The following is a 22,677-nucleotide window of genomic DNA, read 5'->3' on the forward strand; positions in this document are numbered from 1 at the left end:
TGGACAGAGCTGTTCCAAACATCAGAAGGTGCCAAAGCACTTTCAATAATACAACTGTGAATGATGGTCAACACTGACAAATGCAAGTGTAGGAGGGGGAAATGAAAATTCCTCCTGCAGCTCCTGTGACTCCACATTTGGCACAGAAGTCCAGCAGAGAGGCTTGAGCAGCCTAAGGAAAACCAATGCTTAATGCACTGGCACCTTCCAGAACAGCAAACAAGGGATGAGGACACACAATGCACCAGGCACTGAATAACACAGGGTTGGGCAGTCTGGCACCACTTCCCAGCTCCAGCCTCGCTTAGGAGGAGAGGATTAATTTATCCCTGTGCTAATGCAACACGGCCAGTGAGTGCCAGCACCGTGGTGGCTGACAGGAACAACGTGGCCAAGGCAGGTGGCACTCCAGTGGCACTCCTGACCCTGGATCTCAGAGGAGGGGGTCCTGCCTCACCTCATTTGAAGGTTACCAAGCATCAGAGAGCCTTCACCACAAAGCCATCTGCTCAGACACCCAACCCACCACAGCACGGGGACATCCTGATGCCTACAGAGAAAACCCACCTAAGAGACAAAGCTCTGGCTCCTCACAGCTCCTCCAAAGCTGTTGTGGCAGCCTGTTTGGTGGCACACAACAATAGGTGCTCTAACTCCATAGGAATTAGGAGAAAAAGAGATATTTATATAACAGGCTTTAACCCAAACCTCACCTCACAGAGTGGTGCAAAATAAACAACACCAGTTTCAGGGGGAGTGGGAGGATGGAGAAGAAGAAAAGAGAGCTCTGACTGAGCTAGATTTGAAGCCTTTACCATTTTCCCCATGGTAAAACCGCATGGGTTTGGTGGGAATGTCTTGGTTGTGCTGGTGCCCGGGGGACATCAGAGCTGTAAAAACTTCTAATATAGCACTGTCCCCAGTTAGGAGATGATGGCACTACTGTGATATTGGAGATTTTCCTCTTGCCCCTCAGCCTGTTCCAGTCCTTCTCTGCGCTGCACCGATTCCAGCCCTGAAATCCTTCTGGACTGCCCTCTGCCTGCAGCAATGAAGGTGATTCCACGAGGTCCCCCCAGCCCTAGGAACACACAGCAGGAAGAAATACAAAAAATTATTCTGACTGTTTCCCACCCCCCAGCAAAGGTCCAGGATAAAGACTGGGACAACAGGGAGGACCCACTGCACCCTGAGATTTAGGGGATAACACGGTACCTTGAGGGAGGGACAAGGACAAAAAAAAACAACATTGAAAGATGATCTAGTGCGGCAGGATCTGAGTGTGGCTGTAAAATACCTTGTGCTCCTGCAAAAACACCCAGGGGAGAAGAAAGCTGTGCATGACAGAAATGCTGTTCATGCTTTTCTTTGGAGGAGTTTGAAAGTCATTCAAAAGGAAATACCTGTTCATGGACAGCATGGAAGTCAGTGGATCTGTAACTATTTCCCATAGCTGGAGATCCACTCTATAAGCAAATTAACCCCCTCACCAAATTCCTGAAGTTTATTTAGGGAAGTCCACTTGTATCTAAAATCTACTCTTTTATGAGAAACTCTCCTTGGGTCTCTCCTATGAGGTGACTCAGAAGAAGCAATAATCTTCCTCCTGCAATCCAAATAAAAGGAAGTTCCTCTAAATTTTAATAGGTGAGCTGTAAAAAGTTGTGACATTCAGCAGCACCTGGAGCTGAATGGGGAGACACAGGACTAAAAGACGCAGAGTCCTTAATCCTCAGACAGGGAGACAGGTGACTGGTGGAGAAATGCACAGCCAGTTCCCTGTTTGCATTTAAAGCTCTTTATTCCCTGGCTCAGCAATTCCACTGCGGCATTTATTTTTAATGCTTTATTTTTGCAATTTGACTTTCTAATGGCAACACCTGAAGTCACCTTCCTTAACCCTTCTCAGTGATATAAATTAGACAGAACATCAGGGGGAAACAACCGAGGGAGCACAACTCGGCCCTGTCAGACTTCAGCAGGAGGTGAATCCCTCCTAAGCAATCAGCACCAACATGCAAAGGTGCTTCCCTTTTATTTCCTCCAGATACACTCAGGACAGAAGGACCTAATCCCAAAAGTCCTTGCATCCTGGTGCTGAGACTTATATTTACAAATATGAGCTGAATTCAGGCAGGAAGTGGAGTCATGGGTTTGCTCCTAATTTCCTCCTGCCCACCTCTCCCATCCCCACTTTACATTTTCTGGATGCATTTAGAAGGAAAAGAGGATGGGAAGAAATACCTTGTGTGACGACTGAAATGCTCCAGAAATTTCATTTTTAAAGGCTGTTTTAAAGGATCGTGCCAAATACAGAGGCTGATGCTTACCGGGTGACTTTTGGGTCTGGGCTGCTCACAGCACCCAGTAATCAAATCAGGCTGAAGGACTGAAGTTTGCAGAAATTTGCAGGATTTTTATGGAGACCGTCAAAACAAGACTAAATATGAAAGTCTGCTGAATCATTGCTAACCAAGACATCCTTCACTTTGCCTCTTTACTGGTCTCCCACTCCCCTGCTCCCAGCCATGCTGAAAAAAAAACCAAAAAATAAAGAGACACTTCTGCTTTCACCTGAATTTTGTTGAGAAAGACACAAATCCCTGGAAACCACTGGAGGGATACTGTCCAGGAGCAGTTGTGTCTGTTTTGGGCAGTGGGGAGAGCACATGGGTTCCTCTGTGCAACCCCCTTCAGCTGCAGTGATCATGAACTGGCGCTTTCTTGTCTGAGATTGAACCATCAAATTAATTCAATCCCTGTTAAATTGAAGTCTTGTGAGGGCACTTTGGTTCACCTGTTTGGTACAGATGACAGAGCACCAGGAAAGACTCCATTCTGAAGGGAAAAAAATGCCCAGTGTGCAGACCAGACTTACTTCTTAGGGCAGTCCACTGCCTCCCTGGGGTCTGGGCTAAAAATGTGTAGAGAAAACTTCCTATCCTGCTACAACTCTCAGATTATTGTACATTATTGATTTTTTTTTCCTGTGAGGTAGCAATGAAGTTGCAATAAAAGGGACAATCAAGAGACTTCAAGGGCTTGGGATGACAGATTAACAGATCATGAGCACAAGCAGTGTTGTCCTCTATCCTCCCAGGAGGTTGCAGTGAGGTGGGGCTTGATCTCTAATCCCAAGTAACAGGCAACAGACAAGAGGAAATGACCTCAAATGCCACGAGGAGAGGTTTAGGTTGGATGTTAGGAAAAAAACAAAAATCCCAAAAGGGTTGCCCAGGACAGTGGTGGAGACATCACCGCTGGAGGATTTAAAAGATGTTTCGATGAGGCACTTGGGACATGGTGTAGTGGTGAGTAAGCAGACAGATCAATGGGTTTTAAATTCATTATCTGAAAGGTCTTTTCCAATCTGAACAGTTCTATGATACTATAATTCCACAAACTCACTGGATTTCTGCCAATTCCTAAAACTGGGCAGCCAAAGACACAGTAGCTGCTACCTTCACACAGTGGTCCTGCAGATGAAGTTGAGTTTTTTCCTACAGGAAGGATAGCAGCCTTTTCAAAGAGTGTGCAAGTGCTCTCAGTGCTGTTTGAGATTTAAAGCTGCTCCTCCTCAACACCAACAAACATTTGGGCTCTCACCACTTCCAGGAGAGCAAAAGGGTCTGCCAAAAACCATGAGAGGAGCAAAATGAGCAAAGATTAATTTTGCAGTCAGCAATAAAGCATTCTTGAGAAAATCAGCACATGCTAATTGAAGTCTCCAGAGCTCAGCTCTGAGCACTGAATCCCTCGTGCACATCCTCCTCAGGCCCACAACACCCACCAACTCATCTTTTAATTCCTTAAAACCACGTTGTCTGACACAACTGACATTCACCTGTAGGTTTTTTCCCAAGATGTGTTTTATATGTACGAGCATGGGGCAGATCTTTCCCCTTGCCCTCACTCCTGTTTCCTCATCTTCACATCTGAAGATTTTCCAGAGGGCAAGAAGTTCTCTGTCTCTGAGAGAGCAATCTGTGCTCTCAGGGAGACAGGCTGTTGTTCAGCATCTCCTGGTGAAGTCATGATATCATGGGTGAAACTTCATATCCCAGCAAGCCCCCCCGTAGGGATGATGTGCCTTCAGCTACAAATGATGATCAGTATTTTCTTTGAGCTTCATCCAAGCTGAGAGGATGACAGCGTGTTTTCTGAACAGGAGCACGCTCCCTCTGCCTCGCAACTCAAACACGGGGAGAAAAATTAGAAGCTATATATGCCAGATCTTGTATTTGGATCTCTCATCCCAGCACAGTCTGAAGAGAATTTGGTACGGAAGTGCAGAACAAGCAGCGTTTAAATCCTGGCACTGATCCTGACTCTTTCCCAGGTCTTCAGCAAGGCATTTACATTTCTATGGAGCTCCACCGGCAGAGAAACAATCCATAATGTCTCAGTTTCTCCAGCTGTGAAATGGGAATAGGAGCACGGTGAGAAATCTGTGGCAGCTTTTCTCCCTCGTGGGAGAGCTGACAAGGAAAGATGAAACTCAGGAACATTTGTTCCAAAAAGGCAGAGTTAAAAAATAAGCAGATGTTTGTTGTTGTAGGTACAGCAGAGAATCATGGAATGGTTTTGGTCGCAAAAGACCTTAAAGTTCATCCGGTTTCAACCTTCTGCCATGAGCAGAGACATCTTCCACTGTCCAAAGGTTGCTCCAAGCCCTGTCCAACCTGGCCTTGGACTCTTCCAGGGATGGAGCAGCCACAGCTTCCCTGGGCAACCTGTGCCAGGGCCTCACCACCCTCACAGGGAAGGGATTTTTCCTAGTAGCTGATCTAAACCTGCTCTCTTTCAGTTTGAAGCCATGGAAAAGTTTAAAACCTGGAAGGAAGGAAGTCTTAGACATCCACAAGAAAACTTTGAGTGATCCAGAAGAATCCTTTTAGTCTTGACAGCTTAGTAGAAGCTGTTAAGAGTAAAACTACAAAAAACTGTCTGGACATGTGTTGATGTTTGATCTAAAATCCTTCTACCACTTATCCTTCAACAGCAATACCTTATCCTTAAATTAGAAGATATTTAAACTTTTTTTTCATATCAATAAGAATCTGCATTTTAAAAAAATGCAGATTTTGATGCCAACATGAGCAAACCACATCTGCACTCCAGTTATTGCTGGACCAGAGAGATCTGAATTCTTCTGAAACATGACTCTGGTTGTATCTCTGCATCAAAATCACAGAATCACTGAATGGTTTGGGTTGGAAGGGACCTTAAAGATCGTTTTGGTTCAACCCCTTGCCATGGGCAGGGACACGTTCCACTATCCCAGGTTGCTCCAAGCCCCATCCAACCTGGCCTGGGACACTTCCAGGGATGAGGCAGCCACAGCTTCTGCTTCTCTGGGCATACCCACTGATGGCACACAGACCCACTGGGCACAGGGTCACCTCAGAGAACTTCTCCTCCAGGGACACCCATCTTTCTGATGGGCAAAATATCGTAATTCTTTCCCCAAATAAATGAGAAATGCTGTATGAACAGAGGAGCAGAGCATGAACTCCTGCCTGTGGTGACAATGGATGGAAGAGGAGGGAGAATGAGGCTGACTCAGGAGCTCACACAGGCAGGAAAATAGAGAAGTTTTGTCTTTAAACTGAAGCAAGATTAACACATGAACTTTTGGTAGCCCTCAGTGGTGCAGTCAAAGGAGGTGGAGACATAATGGGATCATGAGATCACAGGATAATTCAGGTTTGAAAAGGCCACAGGAGAGCTCAAGTGCAGCTTCTCACTCACAGCAGGACCAACTCTGAGGTCAGACCAGGTAGCTCAGGGGTCTAGCTAAAAATTTGTACTGAAGGAAATATATTATAATACTAAAATTTGCAATTCTCCATAGTTCCTAGGTGAGACTTAATAGTCCTTCTGCCTCAAGTGAGCTGTCTGAGAGCCTCAATACAGATGGGGAGAGGTGACTTCAGTGCAGAGAGGGAAATGACAAACAGAGGAGACACTCTGGGTAGATAAATGGTGAACAGGCTGGTGGGAATAGACAGCTCTGTAACATCCTCTCTCATGAAGGAGCAATTAAATGTATTAAAGAACACCTGAATTAAATGAGCCTGCATAGTGCAGAGGGCATAAACTAATACTGTCTTTGTCATCAGCCTCTAAAATTTGACATTCATTGTTAACAATGTTAAGAATGTGATTTTCAGTCTAATTTCTATGAGGATGTGGGAGAATATTCCTGTCAAGGATAATTTATAAAGGACCAGGCACCTTTTGGTGAATAGGAGGGAATGGGAACTGGTCTTGCTGTGAAATGTGGATTTCATTGTCCTTCTCAGTCATCTCTTCCCTTGTTACCTTTGTGGGACATTTCAATATCCTTGGTTCACTTCCCTCTCTGCTGAACTCCGGTGAGGGAAGGCTGAATCACTCTTCAGTGGGTTCTTGAGATACTTCAGGGCTTTGCCAACAGGAACCTTTGTATTTCCATGACTTAAGACTCATCTGCTGGTATTCCCCCCATCTTGACTGGGGAAAATTCTGATTTCCCTACCCAAAATAATTTAAAAAGAAAGCACAGCACTCAGTTCAGGAAGGTAAGAAGTCAAACCTGCGGGGACAGCTCTTAAACTCTGCTAGTGGATCTCATCTGGTTGATGGGCTATTGATGTCAATTGTTATTCATTAGCATCACAGAACTAGAGAGTGAACTGCTCTAACCTAAGCAATAGGTGAGAGGGGTAATTCCCCTTTGGGGCAGCAAATCACAGCCACAAAATTGCTGTGTGGATGAGGCATTTGATGTTTGTACTGTCTGTGCTAACAGAAATAGGGGCAAGATATTACCTTTGGGACAGTCGTCATCTGGTGGCAAAAACTTAGGCAAAAGTGCAGTAAATGGAGATGAAAAGCAACACATTCTTTTCACCAAAGAAATATTAACACTTAAGCAGGAGGATTTGCAGAAGCTGAACAATATTTCACCACCAACATTGGAGATCTCTCTCTTTCCAGCTCTCTGCCTTATCAATGAACATTGACAGGTCATACAGGAGGCTTTAACTCAGCTCAGTTTCCGTGGATATAAATATGCAGATGTGTCTTCCGAAAATTCAGATTGTTAGCAAATTATGTGTGTCTCAGCACTATTTTCTCCTCCTGCAGAGGAAATACTTCACTTTTAGTAGGTTCTAAAGTCCATCCCTATTCAGCAAAGCTGTTAAGACACACATAAGGGATTTGCTGAATCCAGGCTTTCATTACTGCCTTCTTCATGCAAGCTCACTGAAGTAAAAGTGCATGAAGGAAAGGGTTTAGGGCAAGACTCTCTGACACTTACAGTCTTTGGATAAGGCACTGGGAATGTAAGTGAGAAAAGGAAAATTATCTCTAGCACACAGTGGAAACCTCTCCAATTTAGTTAAAAACACTTCACTACACACAGTTTAGTCATAAGGTTACACCTGAGACATGAGAAATTGCCTAGGGCTAAAAAAGATTTGTGATATATTCCTGAAACCTCACTGTCTTGCAAAGGGATATCCAAGGCTGTACACCTATCCCTGATGAAACACTGATTGCAAAAATATACAAGCTCTAAGTATTTCCATGAGGAGAGGAAGAAATATGGTTTAGGCCAGGAAAGAAGAAAAAGTTTGGACTTTTGCATGCAGTCTCAGCAAAAGTGATGTGTGAGCAGAAAGGAGATGATGAGAGAATCTTCACAATGTGTTACCCAGTGGTATTTCATCTCTTGCCTCTCTGTCTGGATGTACTGGAATTACAGAATAGATGGATGTGATTCAATATATTTATAACAGCAGCACTTAATAAAGAGTGGAAAAATGGAAAGAGAAGGAAATACAGCATGTGATGTGTCTGCTGTTTTAGGGCAAGAACCTGAGGGAACAGGTCTGAAGCTATGTTTGGGTTGGATATCAATAAAAGGTTCTTCCCCCAGAGGGTGACTGGGCACTGAACAGACTCCCCAGGGCAGTGGTCACAGCACCAGCCTGACAGAGCTCAGGAAGCATTTGGGAAAAGCTCTCCAGGACACGATGGGATTCTTGGGGTGTCCTGTGAAGGGCCAGCAGCTGGACCATGTGATCCTTTGGGGTCCCTTCCAGATCAGGATATTCTATTATCCTCATAAAAAAAACCCTGAATCTAAAATGAATGAAACTTTTCAGACCTGCCTGACATGACAGTGGCAGTTTGAAAGCAACATGCTAAAGACATGCAGATTGAGTGTGAGTAGTTCTGACATGAAGTGAAGTCCCTTATGGCAATGCAGGAGTGTTGGAGGCCACAGGGGCACAGAGAGGGGGGCACAGTTCAAATCAATATTCCACGGAAATGGCCAATGCAGGAGTCCACTGGGGCAGGCTGCTCTTTGTTCTCCAGACTTGCAAAGGCTTCTCCACATTTTCAAAGAGGCCAGCTGCTATTTTCATGTGCACCTCATTTCGCCCTCAGGCTTGCACAGTTTCCCACAGAATTCACCCTTAATTCACCTTGCTCTTCCTCTTCCCTAAATGTCAGTGAGGACTAGAGGAAATTTTTGTGATCAACTCATAAATCAGTGGGGCTGCAGCTGTACAAAGACATGGGAAATGTCTGTTCTCAGGCACTGAAACTGCACTTAATTGCATGCACATCATTAAATCCCCCTTACCTTTGAACAGTGTGGCTGCACCAAAACTGCCTTTAGAAAACATTAGTTCTCAAACTGTGTCAGTAACAGGGCAAACATTGGCTAATCTGGGTCAAAACTGTGTCAGGATATGCTTAACAATTAAAAAGTGTAATGAGAAGATTCTAGTGTCCTCAGTGAGTTTAATTTACTAGTGCAGAAATTAACTAGAAATTTTCCATCAGGACTTGTGAGCTCTGAATTGCATCCACGAGGCTTTTTAGACATTTCTTCTGTTCATTCTGTTCTTTCTTCTTCTCTGGTACAACACCAAAATCCTATGTACAGTCTGCTACAGGAGGACCAAAGAACTAACAAATGGGAAATAATTGAGAAGAGAGCACTGAAGTGTCTGAAAAGCCAGGCAGACCAACTTGTGAAGAGGAGGATAACTGCTAGCATTTGAAGAGTTTAAAAGCCAAAGAGGAAGAAGAATTATTTGCAGGGTCCAGCAGAGTTTCACTAGGTGTAAAAAGCTGAGAATGAGAAAAGGATCTTTAGCAAGAACAGAGGGAAGCATTTCATCAACACCGAAATCTGCTGGACCGTGAAATAGTCTCCCGAAATAAATGGTAGCAGTCCTGCAGCTCGGGTCATTTTAAATTAGACTGGGCAGGATACTGGAGCTGGTTCTTTAGGGAACAACTCAATACCAGTCCCAGGGATGGCCATGTCAATCTGGCAGGCAGCTCTGAAGCTCAGGATAATTAGGGTCCCCAACGCTGTCACAAGGAGAGCTTGACACTCACACGGTGCCAGATCGTTCACAGATGGTGCTTGTCATGATCTTGTGTTATTTATACATTACTCTCAGTCAAAAAGCCTCTGTGAAGAGACAGGCTGAGCCCTCATAAGTCAAAGCCCTGGATTATTGAAGCTGATGAAAGGTATAAAATAGCTTGCACTAAACCCTCTAAACTGCAACCATCAGTGAGAGATTTTACCGAAAACACCCCTCAGCCAGAAATGATATGTAGTAATCAGGTAGCAAGGAACACGTTTGAACTAACAAACACACTCTGCCAGACTCGGTGGGGCTTTCTTTTGTTTTATTTTTATTGTGTTTCATTTTCTGTCTGCCTACAAAGGCTTGAGTGACAGGCATGGAGGCTGGCATCTATCACTTCTCTTCAAAACAGATAGGGAACAAACATCAACATTTTTCTCAACAACGACCTGGAGGGAACAACCTCTCCTAAAAATAAAAGCATTTTCCTCACACCTGTTGCCACAACCTGTCCATCTCTCTCCCTCTCTCTTTTTTTTTTTTTTTTTTTTTTTTTTTTGCCAAGGGGTGCATCAACTAAAATGCAATTCCTGGGATGTGTTTTGCTGTCTTCAGGACATCACGGAATCACAGAGTGCTTTTGGTTGAAATGGACCTTAAAGATCATCTTGTTCCAACCCTTGTGCATGGGAAGGGGCACCTCCCACTCTCCAAGAATACCAACTCTGGAAGCAGAGCATGGGGATGGGAAACTGCTGTGAGAGACAAAAAAGGTTTAGTGGACCATCTTGGGGGAGTTTTTCCTCATTTTCTTTTCTCATCACCCCTGGGGAAGATGTCTGCGTGGGGAGGATCACAGGAGACTTTCTGAATCAATACAGCATTTAGAATATATATTTTTAATAGGTCTTTCCAGTCACCAGCTGAAATTCTGTGAAGTTCCCCATTCAGTGCTTATCCATTTCTTCTCAAACTTTTATCTCCTCCCATTTTTCAGATGACCACAGGTGCAAATGAAAGGAATGGCATGGTAAATTATATATATTATACATACATTTGCTGTGACAGAGATTGTGCCAGCACTGAGCACTGACAATGCACATTACAGTTCAGCTCATGTATTTCTGATGGCACATTTTACAGTGCTATATATAAAGTTGTTATGGCATCTATTATTCACTGCCAATACAGTTCAAGTTAAAATAGGTTTTATATAACAGTTCAAAGCAATATTTTAAGAAATAACACTTGTGTCAAGGCTGCTGTGTCCTACCAGATTTTGACATTTCCAAGCAATAAAGATCTTTATCCAAAATGTAAGGTTTTGGCGAGACATCTCCCTTGCAGACGTCTCTGGTTTTAATCTGCAAGCAATAGCAAAAGGAGGACATTTAAATAAAATGAACAGCCAGGTGAACTTTTGACTTGGCTGTTATCTGTCTAGGTGGAAACTGTGAAGTGTGAAGTGCCTCAAGGGATGTTCCTGACAGAGAACAATGTCCCATTAACCTGAACCTCTGAAGAGATTTTGGAAAACACACAAGTAGGAAAAAGTCTTTGGAACATTAAGAAAATCTCTATTATAGGCACAATTTTTTATCTGTTTTTAAGGACACAAGGCAATTTATTTCCCTATTTCTTCAGCAATGAAGGTTTTCCTGGAAAAAAGGGCAAATTCAGTGTCTCTTAAAAAAACATCCCATTATGGGTACCAGCACCATGAGCTTCTCTCAAATTGTGTGTGATCAGAAGATGTGATGTTCTTTCAATTTCTCCTGTGCTGCTCAAAATCTGCATGTTTCTGGTGCTGGATATGCAGCAACATGGAAATCCCAGTGAGACCAATCTACTTGCACAGAACAAGTTCTGCACAGCTCTGTTCTTCATTCTGGTCCCCAAAGAACAAAGGACAACAAATGTCATACATCAAATTGGCAATAAATTTGCTTTATTAGTTATGTTTGACAGTTAAGAATAATGTGTCATCTTAACCTTCTTGGCTACTCACTGGTTATGAAAATATACTGGAAAAAGTTGAGGTGACTGTGAGCTCAAGGAATCCACAATTTCTACTGAAAACAGGGAAGTTTTAATGCGCAAGATGAGTCCTTTCACAGGAAATATGCTCATGTGGGTCAACAAACAGAAAAGCAAAACACAGTGAAAATTATTTAAAAGCACCATCTGCTTACTCAAATACAGCTGGAGAGAGGAACAATGCTGTCCAAAAAACCTCATTTTCATTATATTTCTTTCAAAAGAGATGTTAAGCAAAGTACCATTGGTCCTAAATATTTCCCCCCTGAGGAGAAATGTTTAAGCTACATTTGAAATAATATTTGTGGAATGCAGCCCTCTGTAGAGGATGAACAGGAATCTTTGAGAGCAAAGCAAAATGGATAGAGGAGATGGGGAAAAAACAGGTAAAAAGAAATTGCAGACATTCTCAGCAAGCAAAAGCCTAAACAACATTAACTGCTTAAGCTGACTAAATCATTAATTGCATAAACTAAGCTATTCAGAAGTAAATTCATATTTAGGCAGAAAGGTATCCAGGATTAAATCAATAGATACAAACCCTGCACAGTACATAACATAGATTTGGTTTTATTTTAAAATTATTTACAATTGTGATTGGGTTCACTTCACCCCCTTCAACTACCCCACCATGGCCATATGCTCCTGTGCAACTTGGTGCAGAGACATCAGATTGTGGCACAGAAGTGGGCTTTAACCAGCAAAATAAATAAAGATCTCTCCAAGGAGACACAACTGCATGTCTTGACTTTCCAAAGCTGGTTTGCCTGAGGCTGCCTTGGCTGCCTTGTCATTCCCCACTGCCTAATGGGCAACTACTAAATGTGTTTTTGTTTTTTCTTTCCTGGGGAGGACAGGGACAGTGTAAAGACAAACTAAAAAAGGCTCAGATTATATTTCAAACAAAAGGGATCACAAATCACAGAACCACAGAATGGCTGAGGCACTACAATGGGGTCATCTGGTCCAACATTCTTGCTCAGGCGGGGTCATCCCTGACAACATGGCACAAGACTCTACTCAGACTGTTCTTATGTATCTCCAGTGAGCTGGTGGTGTTGTTCACAAGACCATTTCAGAAATATATTTGCCACCATTCTTCCTGAATTCCTCATCAAAGTGCAGGAACAACACAAAACATGCACTTTCTTTGCAACAAAGGGTGCTGAGATCCCTTGAAGTGCAAAAACGACAATTCACAGCCAAAGATACTCAGTGTGAGAATATTCTTTGACAGTTTCATGCCCAGTAATGGACACAAGTCCACAAAGCTCATTCATGTCTGCTCAGTGAACCATAACAGAAATTAGACAAACACTGACCTCAACCTGCTTCTGTAAAACTGTCTAAATTTTTGACTTGGAGAGTTGAGTCATATGTGGCCATCACTGTTTGCAAACAGAGGTCCCAACCTCAAAGCACCAGCCCCCAGCAAGAACTTTTGTCCCCTTTTTGCACTGTTAACTCAATCATAATTCCTGCTGTACTGCAACCCAAAATCTATCCTGATAAAATTAGCCCAATCCAATTAAAGGACAAAGTATAGCCCTTAATTAAATGTTCTGATTATTCTGAAGCTTTCGTTTTTTTTGGTTCATCTTGAGTTTAGGTCTGTAAAAGCATACAAATTAGGAAGGTTTAATGTGTTCTTGTTTTACCCATTTATCGCTTAAATTCAACTAACAAGAGTTTCCCAAAAGCATGAAAAAGAAAGTATAAAAAGAAAAAATGTGGGATGTTTCACTTATTCAGGCCTCTTTTTGTTCCTTTTATTGCATATTTTTACAGTGCTTTTGGAAAAGAAAAAGGAATTAAAATAGTATGTCCTCTTTTAACTAAATCAAGAATGTCCAAATGCTTTGATATAGCAAAATATTGAATAATTTGAAAAGGTTAACAAATTATTTCCTTTTGTCTTCCTATTATTCTCTCTAACAGTAAAGCTCAGTATTTTTTTTCCCTGTGACAAATTTCAGCTTTGCGTGCACTGAAGGAGCTGTTTTGCTGCAGAACCCAGCTCAGTTAAAGCATCTCACCACAGACTCTGCTGTGGAAGACTCACTGGGAAGAACCCAACCATCAGCCCATGAACATTAATTATCTCTTGTAATCTTCATTACAAATCATAAGGATTTCCAACTTTTCCTTCTGTCTTGGGTTACGTAACCAAAAAATGTTTGTTCTATTCCATTTGTTGAAATCGGCTGGGGAGGTGTTTTCTTTATCTCTTGTAACTCCAAGGGGGAGGGGGTGGGTGCCTTCTGATAATGGGCCAGCTGTTAAAACAGGGTGGGGATTGTTCCATATCTCTTTCCACCCTCCAGGGGGATATTTGCTCTCAACGGACCATTAAGGCTCACCAATAACATGACACATTACATCATCCCATTGTGAGATGCTCCACCCAGTGGGAGGAGTCAAACCATTCCTACCTAGATAAAAACTGAGACATAGGAACATCAGATATTCTGGTTTTCCACTGGATTCCTGGAGGAAGACTGGACCCATCTAACCACCACTGGATCCTTTTTCTACAGAACCATCTCTACTCCAACAGAACCGCATCTGCCACTCCAGGAGGGCTGACTTTGGACTGCTTCCAACACCCTGAACAACAGGGTGTCAGATTGTATTTCTGACTCTGTCAGGGTTTCTGGATTTTCTATTTGTTTTGTTTGCTTTCGGTTTTTGTACTACATTTGTATTCTTAATAATTCTTGTTTCTAGTAAAGAACTGTTATTCCTATTCCCAAAGCTTTGCCTGAAAAGCCTTTAATTGTAAAATTATAATAATTTGGAAGGGGGAGGGAGACTTACATTCTCCATTCCAAGGGAAACTCCAGCTTTCCCTCGTAGATACCTGTGTTCCCAAACCAAGACACTTTCTATCACTGATTCTCACGTTTAGAAATCCTTGATGATCTCCCCCATTTTTAGTGACGCTGTACTGGCACTGATGCAAATCATCATTTCCTTCAGGTTGAGCAAGTCACAATGCAAGGATTCTGTTCCCTCAGCTCAGAAAACGGTGGTGGGAGTAGGTTACTGACCTCAATTTGCTGAATGGCCTCTTCCCGCTGGCGGATGGCTTCCAAATCCTCCTCCGTGATTTCCGAGAGCAAGGCTTGGTCCTGGCCCTGGTTCTGCCACACGCCATCACCCCCGTTAAAGATCTTCTCATCATCAGGCAGGTCAGAGAAGGGGGTCTTGGGGCTCTGCTGAGATGGGAGAAGGGAAAGAAAGCAAAGGAAGTGTAAAGGTTCTCCAGTTTTACATAGTGTTAATGTGGGGAAAGAAAATATTAATATAAGAGATGGCATAATCAGTGGTGAAAGGGTGAAGAGGAGAAAGGTAAATTACATGAGAGGAAACATTTCAAGTCTCAAAGGAAATGTTAGGACCTGAAGTCAGATCTCCTGAGCTACTTTTGGTGACCAACTTTGATTTTCCACAGTTCTGACAGAACAAAATGTTGATGTGCAGCAGAAAAATAACACATTTACCTTGTTTAACTTCCCTGCAAATTCTTCCTGAATTAGACACTTTCTCAGGAACACAGAAATCCTACTCATTTGCCTTGCAGACTTTATGATCCAACTTGCAACATTCAAAATTCCAATCTCCTCCATTTATGAGATAAAGAGCACAGCTTAAAAAGGGGGAAATCACTGCAGTGATGTGAGTTCAGAGTTCAGAGCAACTCACAGGTTTGTGGTGTTCACTCTGTGGAGTTGACCTTGTTTTTTCAGATACATCTGATCACAGTCTCAGAATCACAGAATGGCTGGGGCTGAAAGGACCTGAAAGACCTTCTCATTTCACACCTTCTACTATCCCAGGTTGCTCCAAGCCCCATCCAACCTGGCCTTGAACACTGCCAGGGATGGGACAGCCACAGCTTCTCTGGGCACCCTGTGCCAGGGACTCACCACCCTCTGAGGAAAGAAATTCTTCCTAATATCTAATCTAAATATCTCCTCTTACAGTTTTAAATCATCCACATATCTGCCTGTTTAATCATATTCTCCCCCCTCTTTTTAAAAAGCCCCTAACTTGTTTTATAAGCCTCAAGATAAGATTTTCTTCTATTTTTGGAGCTGCACTATATTCAGGTTTAAAACCTTGTTCAAGAGCTGGTTTAATCTACACAAAAAGTAGGAGCAGAGGTTTAACAAGGTCTTCTCCACCCAGCCTTTAGGTTCTGTGCCTGTGTCAGGTTTAGTCCTGACTGGATTTGGAGAATGAACTGACTCAAGTCTGGTTTGGAGGCTGAGCTCAAGTTCTGAACTAAGAGGTGCTGTTGAAGGCTCCAACCTTAAAACTGCATGAGGATTCCACTTCAAACCATGTTCACAGTCCTCTAACTTGGTCTTGAGCCGAGCTTTCACTCCTAACCAAAAGTTACAATAAAAAAGCAAGGCAAGTGCTCTGGAATTGAAAGAAGAAATGGCTGTGGCCACAGCACATCCTTGACCTCAATGTCTCCAAAGCCTCTGAAAGCTGTAGGAGAAAACAAGTACTCAAGGGGATGTTCAGTTCTCTGAATGTGGGTTTATCTGAAGCCCAAACACTGGGAGTTGTGCCTGAAAAATAAAAGCCTTTGGTCTCTCACTGTGGCTACACCTTCGAAAGTATTAATTCCCCTGAATTCCCATGGCGTGATAGGAAGTGAGACCATGGAGCATTTAGATGGAAGGGCACAGGACTGGAGAACTGGAAGGACTGGGAGGACTTGAGTCTGGAAATGTTTATTTAACTCTCTAACTCTTCTTTAAATCTTTAAATAGTTTGCAGTTCCTGTATCTAGAAACAAAATAATTTTTGCATTTGCCTAGACTTAGGGTTTGTCTTATGAAATGAATTCATTATTATTATTATCATCATACCTCGTTGGGGACAAGAAAATAACACAATGTGGTGAAGGAAGTGGAGTGATTGAAGAAGCAGAAGGAAATAAGAAAAGCAGCAGCAAATAGTCAAGTATCTTTCAAAATATGAACAGAAGATAAAAATCTTTGACATTAATGTCTAACTTTGTTTCACCTTCTGCTTTCCAGGGATCTACTGAGAAAGGGTGTGTTACAGGGAGAAAATCATAATTTAAAATTAGGTTAAAGATTAATTTACACTTTATAAGACATATTTTAATAGGATTAAGATACTCTGGGGGTGTTTTATTCACTAATTATTACGTGCCTTGGACACTAACTTCCCTGGTAGAGTGTTTCAGTGCCACAAGAGTGTATTAATGGACTCTGGAAAAAACCCTTGGGGTATTCTAATGCTTCATTTAGTGACTTCACCAGTGGGCTCAGATGAGCAGAGGCAAACTGCACATGACCAAGTGGGCTGGAAAATCCCAAGAATCTGCCTTATGGAGACACAGGAAAAGTGTTCTGATGAAATCTGTGCGCTCTGGTCACAGCAAGGACACTGCACCAAGGACCTCAACGCCAAAAAATGGACACCCAAAGCCATGCTTATCCTATGCAGGTCTGAATTTCTGTGGGAAAAGAACAGATTTATAAGTGTCCAAATGTTTCCTGTCCTGGTGCGGGAGCACAGGGAAAACAGGAGAGGCAGCAACCAGCTCTTCAGATTAGGTTAGTCCATGGAATAACACAGCTGTACCATAAATATATTTCATCTTGGCTTGTGTCAATTTTTTTTGTCATCCTCACTTGCTGGGCCCCGTATCTGTAAATAACACATCCCCCCTGTAAATTACTCAGAAGGGCAACGGCTGCTGCTCAGTCATCTTTTAGAAGAAAACCAGCTATCCATGTGTTTAAATAGGCAAAGATCTAGACACAGATTTTTTTCTCTAAACAAAGCAGTGGCCTAAGTTGATTTCAGAGCTGCTGAAGGTAATTACATGAGTTTGCATCCTTAACATCTTCCAAAAAGCATTCCAACCATGGCTGCTGAATGAGTGAATCAGTAAAACAACAGGATGCAGAGGGGCTGATACTTCCTTCCAGACATAAAAATGACTCCATAACTATGTTAAATACAGTCACCACGACCTGCTATCAGGGTCTGTATGCTGCACTAACAAAAAATAAAGAAAAAAAAGTGATTTTTTTTTTTTGCTGTCCATGGTGCTGAGCCCCTTATTCCTGTGATAAAGTGAAAAAAAATCTTAAATCTGAAACTGTGAAGAAATCTAATCACTTCTAATGCTTCTGATTGAAAGCTGCATATATCCAGGCTTATCAGTGCTCTTCATTCCCTTCTGAGTTATGTTCATTGCCATGTCTGACAAAACATTTTATTTATAGCAAGAAAAGATCAGATGGAGGGCACTCGCTGAGCCTCCACAGATAAAGTTCCCTTTGACACTGCACTGGAAGGGGCCATAACTCCCTGTAAAAGCATTTCCACAATAAATTTGATTTAGTGCCAAATTTTATGCCCTGTGAATCTCTGTGTAATTTTCTGTCAGATTTCCTTTCATAAATTGTTAATTGGATGTGTTTGAAGTTGTTCTTTTGTTGAAATTTGCCTCTGGCAGATTTTTGTCAAGATCTATACAAAGTATAAAGATACTTTGTCAAGTGTCTATAAACTGAACTCTGACAATGAAAAAAAAAATTATAGCAGAGAAAAAGTTGAGTATATCTGATAGGCTCAGTAGTTCTTTTAAAACTAAATCCTTAGGACCAAGGGTCATACCATGCTGCTGTTCATCATATCTGAAAAATTATGCCCAGGCACAACATTTTTCTTGTTGGATAAAATCTTTTCACCAGGATAAAATCGTTGCTGCTTACAGCTACACTTTTTTATCAGATTTATTCTACCAATGAGAAGATGCTGTATGCAGCTGCTGACAGGGGAAAAAAAAGGAAAAAAGGTTTTATCTGGATGGTGACAGAAGCTGTCAGTGTCTGTACTTTATCAGCAGTAAAATATCTGCCTCAGAAGTTGCATGTCTGAGACCCCTCCAAAAATAACCCCCTCCCAACCTTGGTCCTGCTTCAGTCCCCATTTGTCTCTCAGAACGTGCAGAATATCACAAATTTGACAACTCCTGTCACACAAAATCACCGAGCAAGGGATTGAAATGACCCCTCTTCTGGCTCCCATATGGTCTTTATTCCACAGAGAAGCAGAAACCTGATGGGAACTGCAGCTAACATAACACCAGCCAGCCCTCACAGTCCATCTTCAGAGTGTTGGAAGTCTCCTGTAGCAGTGAGAGTGTCCTGACACAGTCCTGCAGCTCTTGTCTACATCACTAACTTCAGTGATGACATTCCGGATTGCCAGTTACCAGACTTCCCTCACCACAAATTCAGGGCATGAAATATTGACTGGAGATGGATGAGAAATGTCTTTTAGTGCCAGAGAAATGTTTAGTGATTTCAAAGGAAAATTTCCTCTCCAATCCTCCCCAAAACCTGAAGATATAGACAAAGATTATACAACAGAGACAAACAGGGATACACACACATTCCCTCCAGTTTAGGTTAGTACCAGATGGATAATACAGGCGAGAAATAAGATGGGCCTCTCACAGTCTTGCCAGAAATAACTATAAGAGTTGATGTAAATAATCACTATTTATCAAAGCTGGATTTACAGACTGTCCACCAGGTGAGTGACAGCACAGAGACAGGAGAACTAGGGGCTGAGAAAGACACAAATTCTACTTTCAACCTTGGCATGAAGAGACTTGAGAAGGGAACTTGATTAAGCCTAGAATGAGACAACATAGACCCATTTCTATGCCCCCTCCTTCCACTCCAAACTCCACCAGGCCTGTGTCCTGGGGAGGAGGGTTTAATTTCTGGGTGTGAAAGTTTGGGAATAGGATATAAACACAATATCTTGGGATGGACATGGTAGAGCTGTTGTCAGATTGGGGAAGGGGAGCAAGAGGCTGGGAAGCAGCCCTTGGAAAGGGATCTGGGGGTCCTGGTAGACAGCAAGTTCTATTTGAGCCAGCAGTCCCACACCTGGACTGAAAAACTAATTCTGGAGAATAAGAAGGAACACAAGTTCCTTTTTCTCTGACCACTACTCCATTCACACACACGTTTCAAGCAGCTGGAGGTAGCTGGGCTGTAAGGCCCTGGAGATGCCTTTGATATGCACAGCACCCTTCACAAACTCCTTGTTACCTCCCAGTTTGTAGGAGCACAGGTAAAGCCACTCTCACTTGTCTGAGCTAATTTGGTACTACAGACTGCAGGAAGCTCCAAGGAAATCTTCTGCAGCCATGAAAAAAGAACATTTCAGAGCCTTTATATGGCTCAGGAAGTGAACCAAGGCGGGTTGCTCTATCCTCTCCAATCTCCAAAAGCCTCCTGCACCTCTAGCAGAGATATGGCCAGCTCCAGCAGCAACCACTACACCTCCCACAGCTCCTGCAAACTCTCACATCTCCTTGGGTAACATTTGGCTCTGGCTTTCAAACCAAATGCAAATGCAGAGATGTTTATCTCTTGCTTTATAGTACATATAGACACATAAACAGCCTTTATGAGGATCTCCTATTCTCAGCAGCATCCAGGCTCAGAGATTCACATTTTATTGCGTGTAGAATAATGAGGCTGGAGTGTCTGCATTAGAGATCAATAAAACACCACGTATGGAGGGCCACAGTGCAGAGCACTGCTGGAGTTACTCTGCCTGACACATTTTTAATCGCAGGTTGGCACTGCAAAGGTGCCTGGGACAAAAATGACACAGAGCAGCCAGTTTGGCCTGACTATCCCCAAAATGCAGCCAGGTTAAGGCTGACAGATAAATTGGATTAGATGATCACTCTCAAACCATCCTTCCAAAACAAGTAACCTTGCAGGCTCAATGAGATTTAGAGCTGTACCATGCCAAGCAAAAGCCCAAAGCAATTACAGGTAGAAAGGCCTCAGGCAGGCACAGAACAAGCAGCCTGGGACTTCTAAATCTTTTAGAGGAGAGAAATAGTGATATTACAATTCTGCATTATCTTTCACACAGAAGATCACAGCAGTGATTGGTAATCTGAGCTCTGTTGTCTCAGGAGAGGAGCTCCCCACAACAACTGGGAAAGAAATCCATCACAAGAAATCACAAATTAACCATTGCCTGCTCTTCCTTTTCAATCAAAAAAAGGCCCAATTTAAAATTACCACAACAAGGACAACTTTCAAGTGAAATGTGTTGAATCTTTCCTGCATGCATCATTGACATGGCCAAATACAGAAATGGATTCAGCATTTTCTTCAACTTATGCAAATTTGATTACTCTGCACCAATGTAGCAGGAGAAAAACCAGCATAGGGAAATTAGCATAAAGGGAAGGGTTTAAGTGCATTTTTATTTAAATGAACTAGAATCTTTCATGTGTTTCTGTCTCCACTCTTAATCAAGGTGTTTACTTTTGAATGAAAGGAATGTGAAATTGAGCAAGAAAACCACCCTTTCCACCTGTTTCCTACTACAGAATCTGCAAGAAATTACTAATTTTAAGGAAAATGCATTAACGGAAAGTATTTTGCTAGTTTGCTTTTCAGCATTTTTAAATTTACTCATTCAGGTCTCTGCAGTCATGAGGACTGAGAAAATCTTTTCAGTTTCATGGAACTGGAAGAGACTTAGTAACAGAGTACCTAGTTCATACCTCCTACTGTTTTCCTCTTTTTTAGCTTGCCTTCAAGACTTTATTACTTCACCAAATTCATTCTAAGCAATCCTGACCTCATCACCCAGGGTTGCTTGAGTTCAGAGTCGATCTCACTGTACTCAGGGTGGGAGAATTAAATGACTTGTCTGTGGTAGATGAAGAAAAAGAAAATAAGCCAGGGGCCCAAGGTTTAGCTCTCTGATAACTGATGTGCTTTTAAGAAGCACAGCACATTTTCTCCCCACAGTGAAGACCAAATTTAGGAGGAATGCCCTTCCTACCAGGTTTAGATGGTGAGGCTGACACTCATATTTTCCTCATGGAGATCATCAGCTTCTAGGTCAAACTTCAGTTGATTGTGAGGGCTACGTTTTGCCATGTGCTTCCCCCCTGTCTGATTGAAGGAAGGAGCAGCTTGTTTCATTCTTATTTCCAGTCTTTCTCCTTCTTTTTTTCCTCTTGATTTGGCAACTTCATCTACCATGCAAATAGAGGGTCCCAGGGCAACGTGAGTGAAACAAAACAGCATCAGTGAAGGGAGGCACACACCTCCCCTCCCTGTAACCCAACATGCTCTGCTTTTCAAACCCATTCCACTGAATGACTTCAGCCTGAATGCAGCCACCCTTCCCAAAGCCAACTGCCTGGGCTGCCACCAGCTCCAGGCAGCACCTCCATGAACACAGAGCAAGTGGATAAACGTTCCTGTAAGGCTGACAGGAGGGAGAGCATTCACCAGCTTTGTTGTAGCATCACAACACACTCCTAAAGCTGTTCCTGCCCTTTCCTAGCTGTCTGTGTCATACTGTCAGCATTCTCTGCCTCTGCACATCTCTGCTGGCACCAGGTTTTGGCTGGCAGTGCTGTCTGAGAGCTGTGCCTGGATCCTGATGCCAGGCAGAGACTCCCTGCTCACAGTTCCCTCGCTGAGCAGCTGAAACCCCCAGCGTTTGTGTAAATGGCCCATGCTTGACAGAGCTCACAGACACATCAAGACTGTCTAGAAAGTATCGTGTTGTCTCTGCCTCCCGACATATGTGCTGCACAGCTGGTGAGCAGGTTCCTGCTAGAAAGGAAAGCAAGAGGGAGAATGAGTCACTGGCTCAGCCATTAACACCCATCTAGTACCAAAAAAAATTTAGAATAGTGAGGAGTCTTTTCTCTGGGTTCACACAGAGTCAAGAACCAAATTCAGCTTGATTTCCTGCAGCAGAGACACTCCCTAGCACAGGCACAGTGCCACTCAGGAGCAGTGGAAAGGCAGAAAGATGCTGGAAATAAAAAGTATGTCTCTTTCCTTCAAAAAAACAGACTGCTTTTGTATTTTGCATTTTAGTTTTGGACTGCTCAGACAGTTTTATTTTTAGAAATACATTTGACTCCACAGAACTCCATTGGCATCAAATTTTTCATGTCTCTTTGTTCCTGGCCTTTGGCAGGGTTTCAGTGGACTGTTCAGTGTCCAAGCAAATGTTCAGAGCCTGATGTTGAGAACCACTCTCATTTAGCAGCTCTTTTAAAAATATCTGCCCATTTTAGAGCCCCTGCACTGCCAGGATGTTTCAGTCCCTGCCCAAAAGCCTGATGCCAAATTGGGGACAAAAATCAGAAGAATCTTGTCACCACACATCTGGAAGAGCC

The 22,677-nt window shown here is 42.7% G+C and overlaps 1 protein-coding gene across 2 annotated transcripts in view; it reads right to left on the reverse strand.

The window, feature by feature from the left end:
- Positions 1-22,677, reverse strand: part of TSNARE1 (t-SNARE domain containing 1) — a 356,889-nt gene that overhangs the window by 200,968 nt on the left and 133,244 nt on the right. The window contains exon 7 of one of the 2 annotated variants that reach the window (XM_066336834.1): positions 14,474-14,638. In XM_066336834.1, the coding sequence (XP_066192931.1) occupies positions 14,474-14,638 (165 nt within the window). Of the gene's footprint in view, positions 1-14,473; positions 14,642-22,677 lie in introns of both variants that reach the window. The other variant, XM_066336823.1, reaches the window with a different exon arrangement.

The sequence above is a fragment of the Sylvia atricapilla genome, chromosome 1, assembly GCF_009819655.1.
Source record: "Sylvia atricapilla isolate bSylAtr1 chromosome 1, bSylAtr1.pri, whole genome shotgun sequence".
Taxonomy (NCBI): domain Eukaryota; kingdom Metazoa; phylum Chordata; class Aves; order Passeriformes; family Sylviidae; genus Sylvia; species Sylvia atricapilla.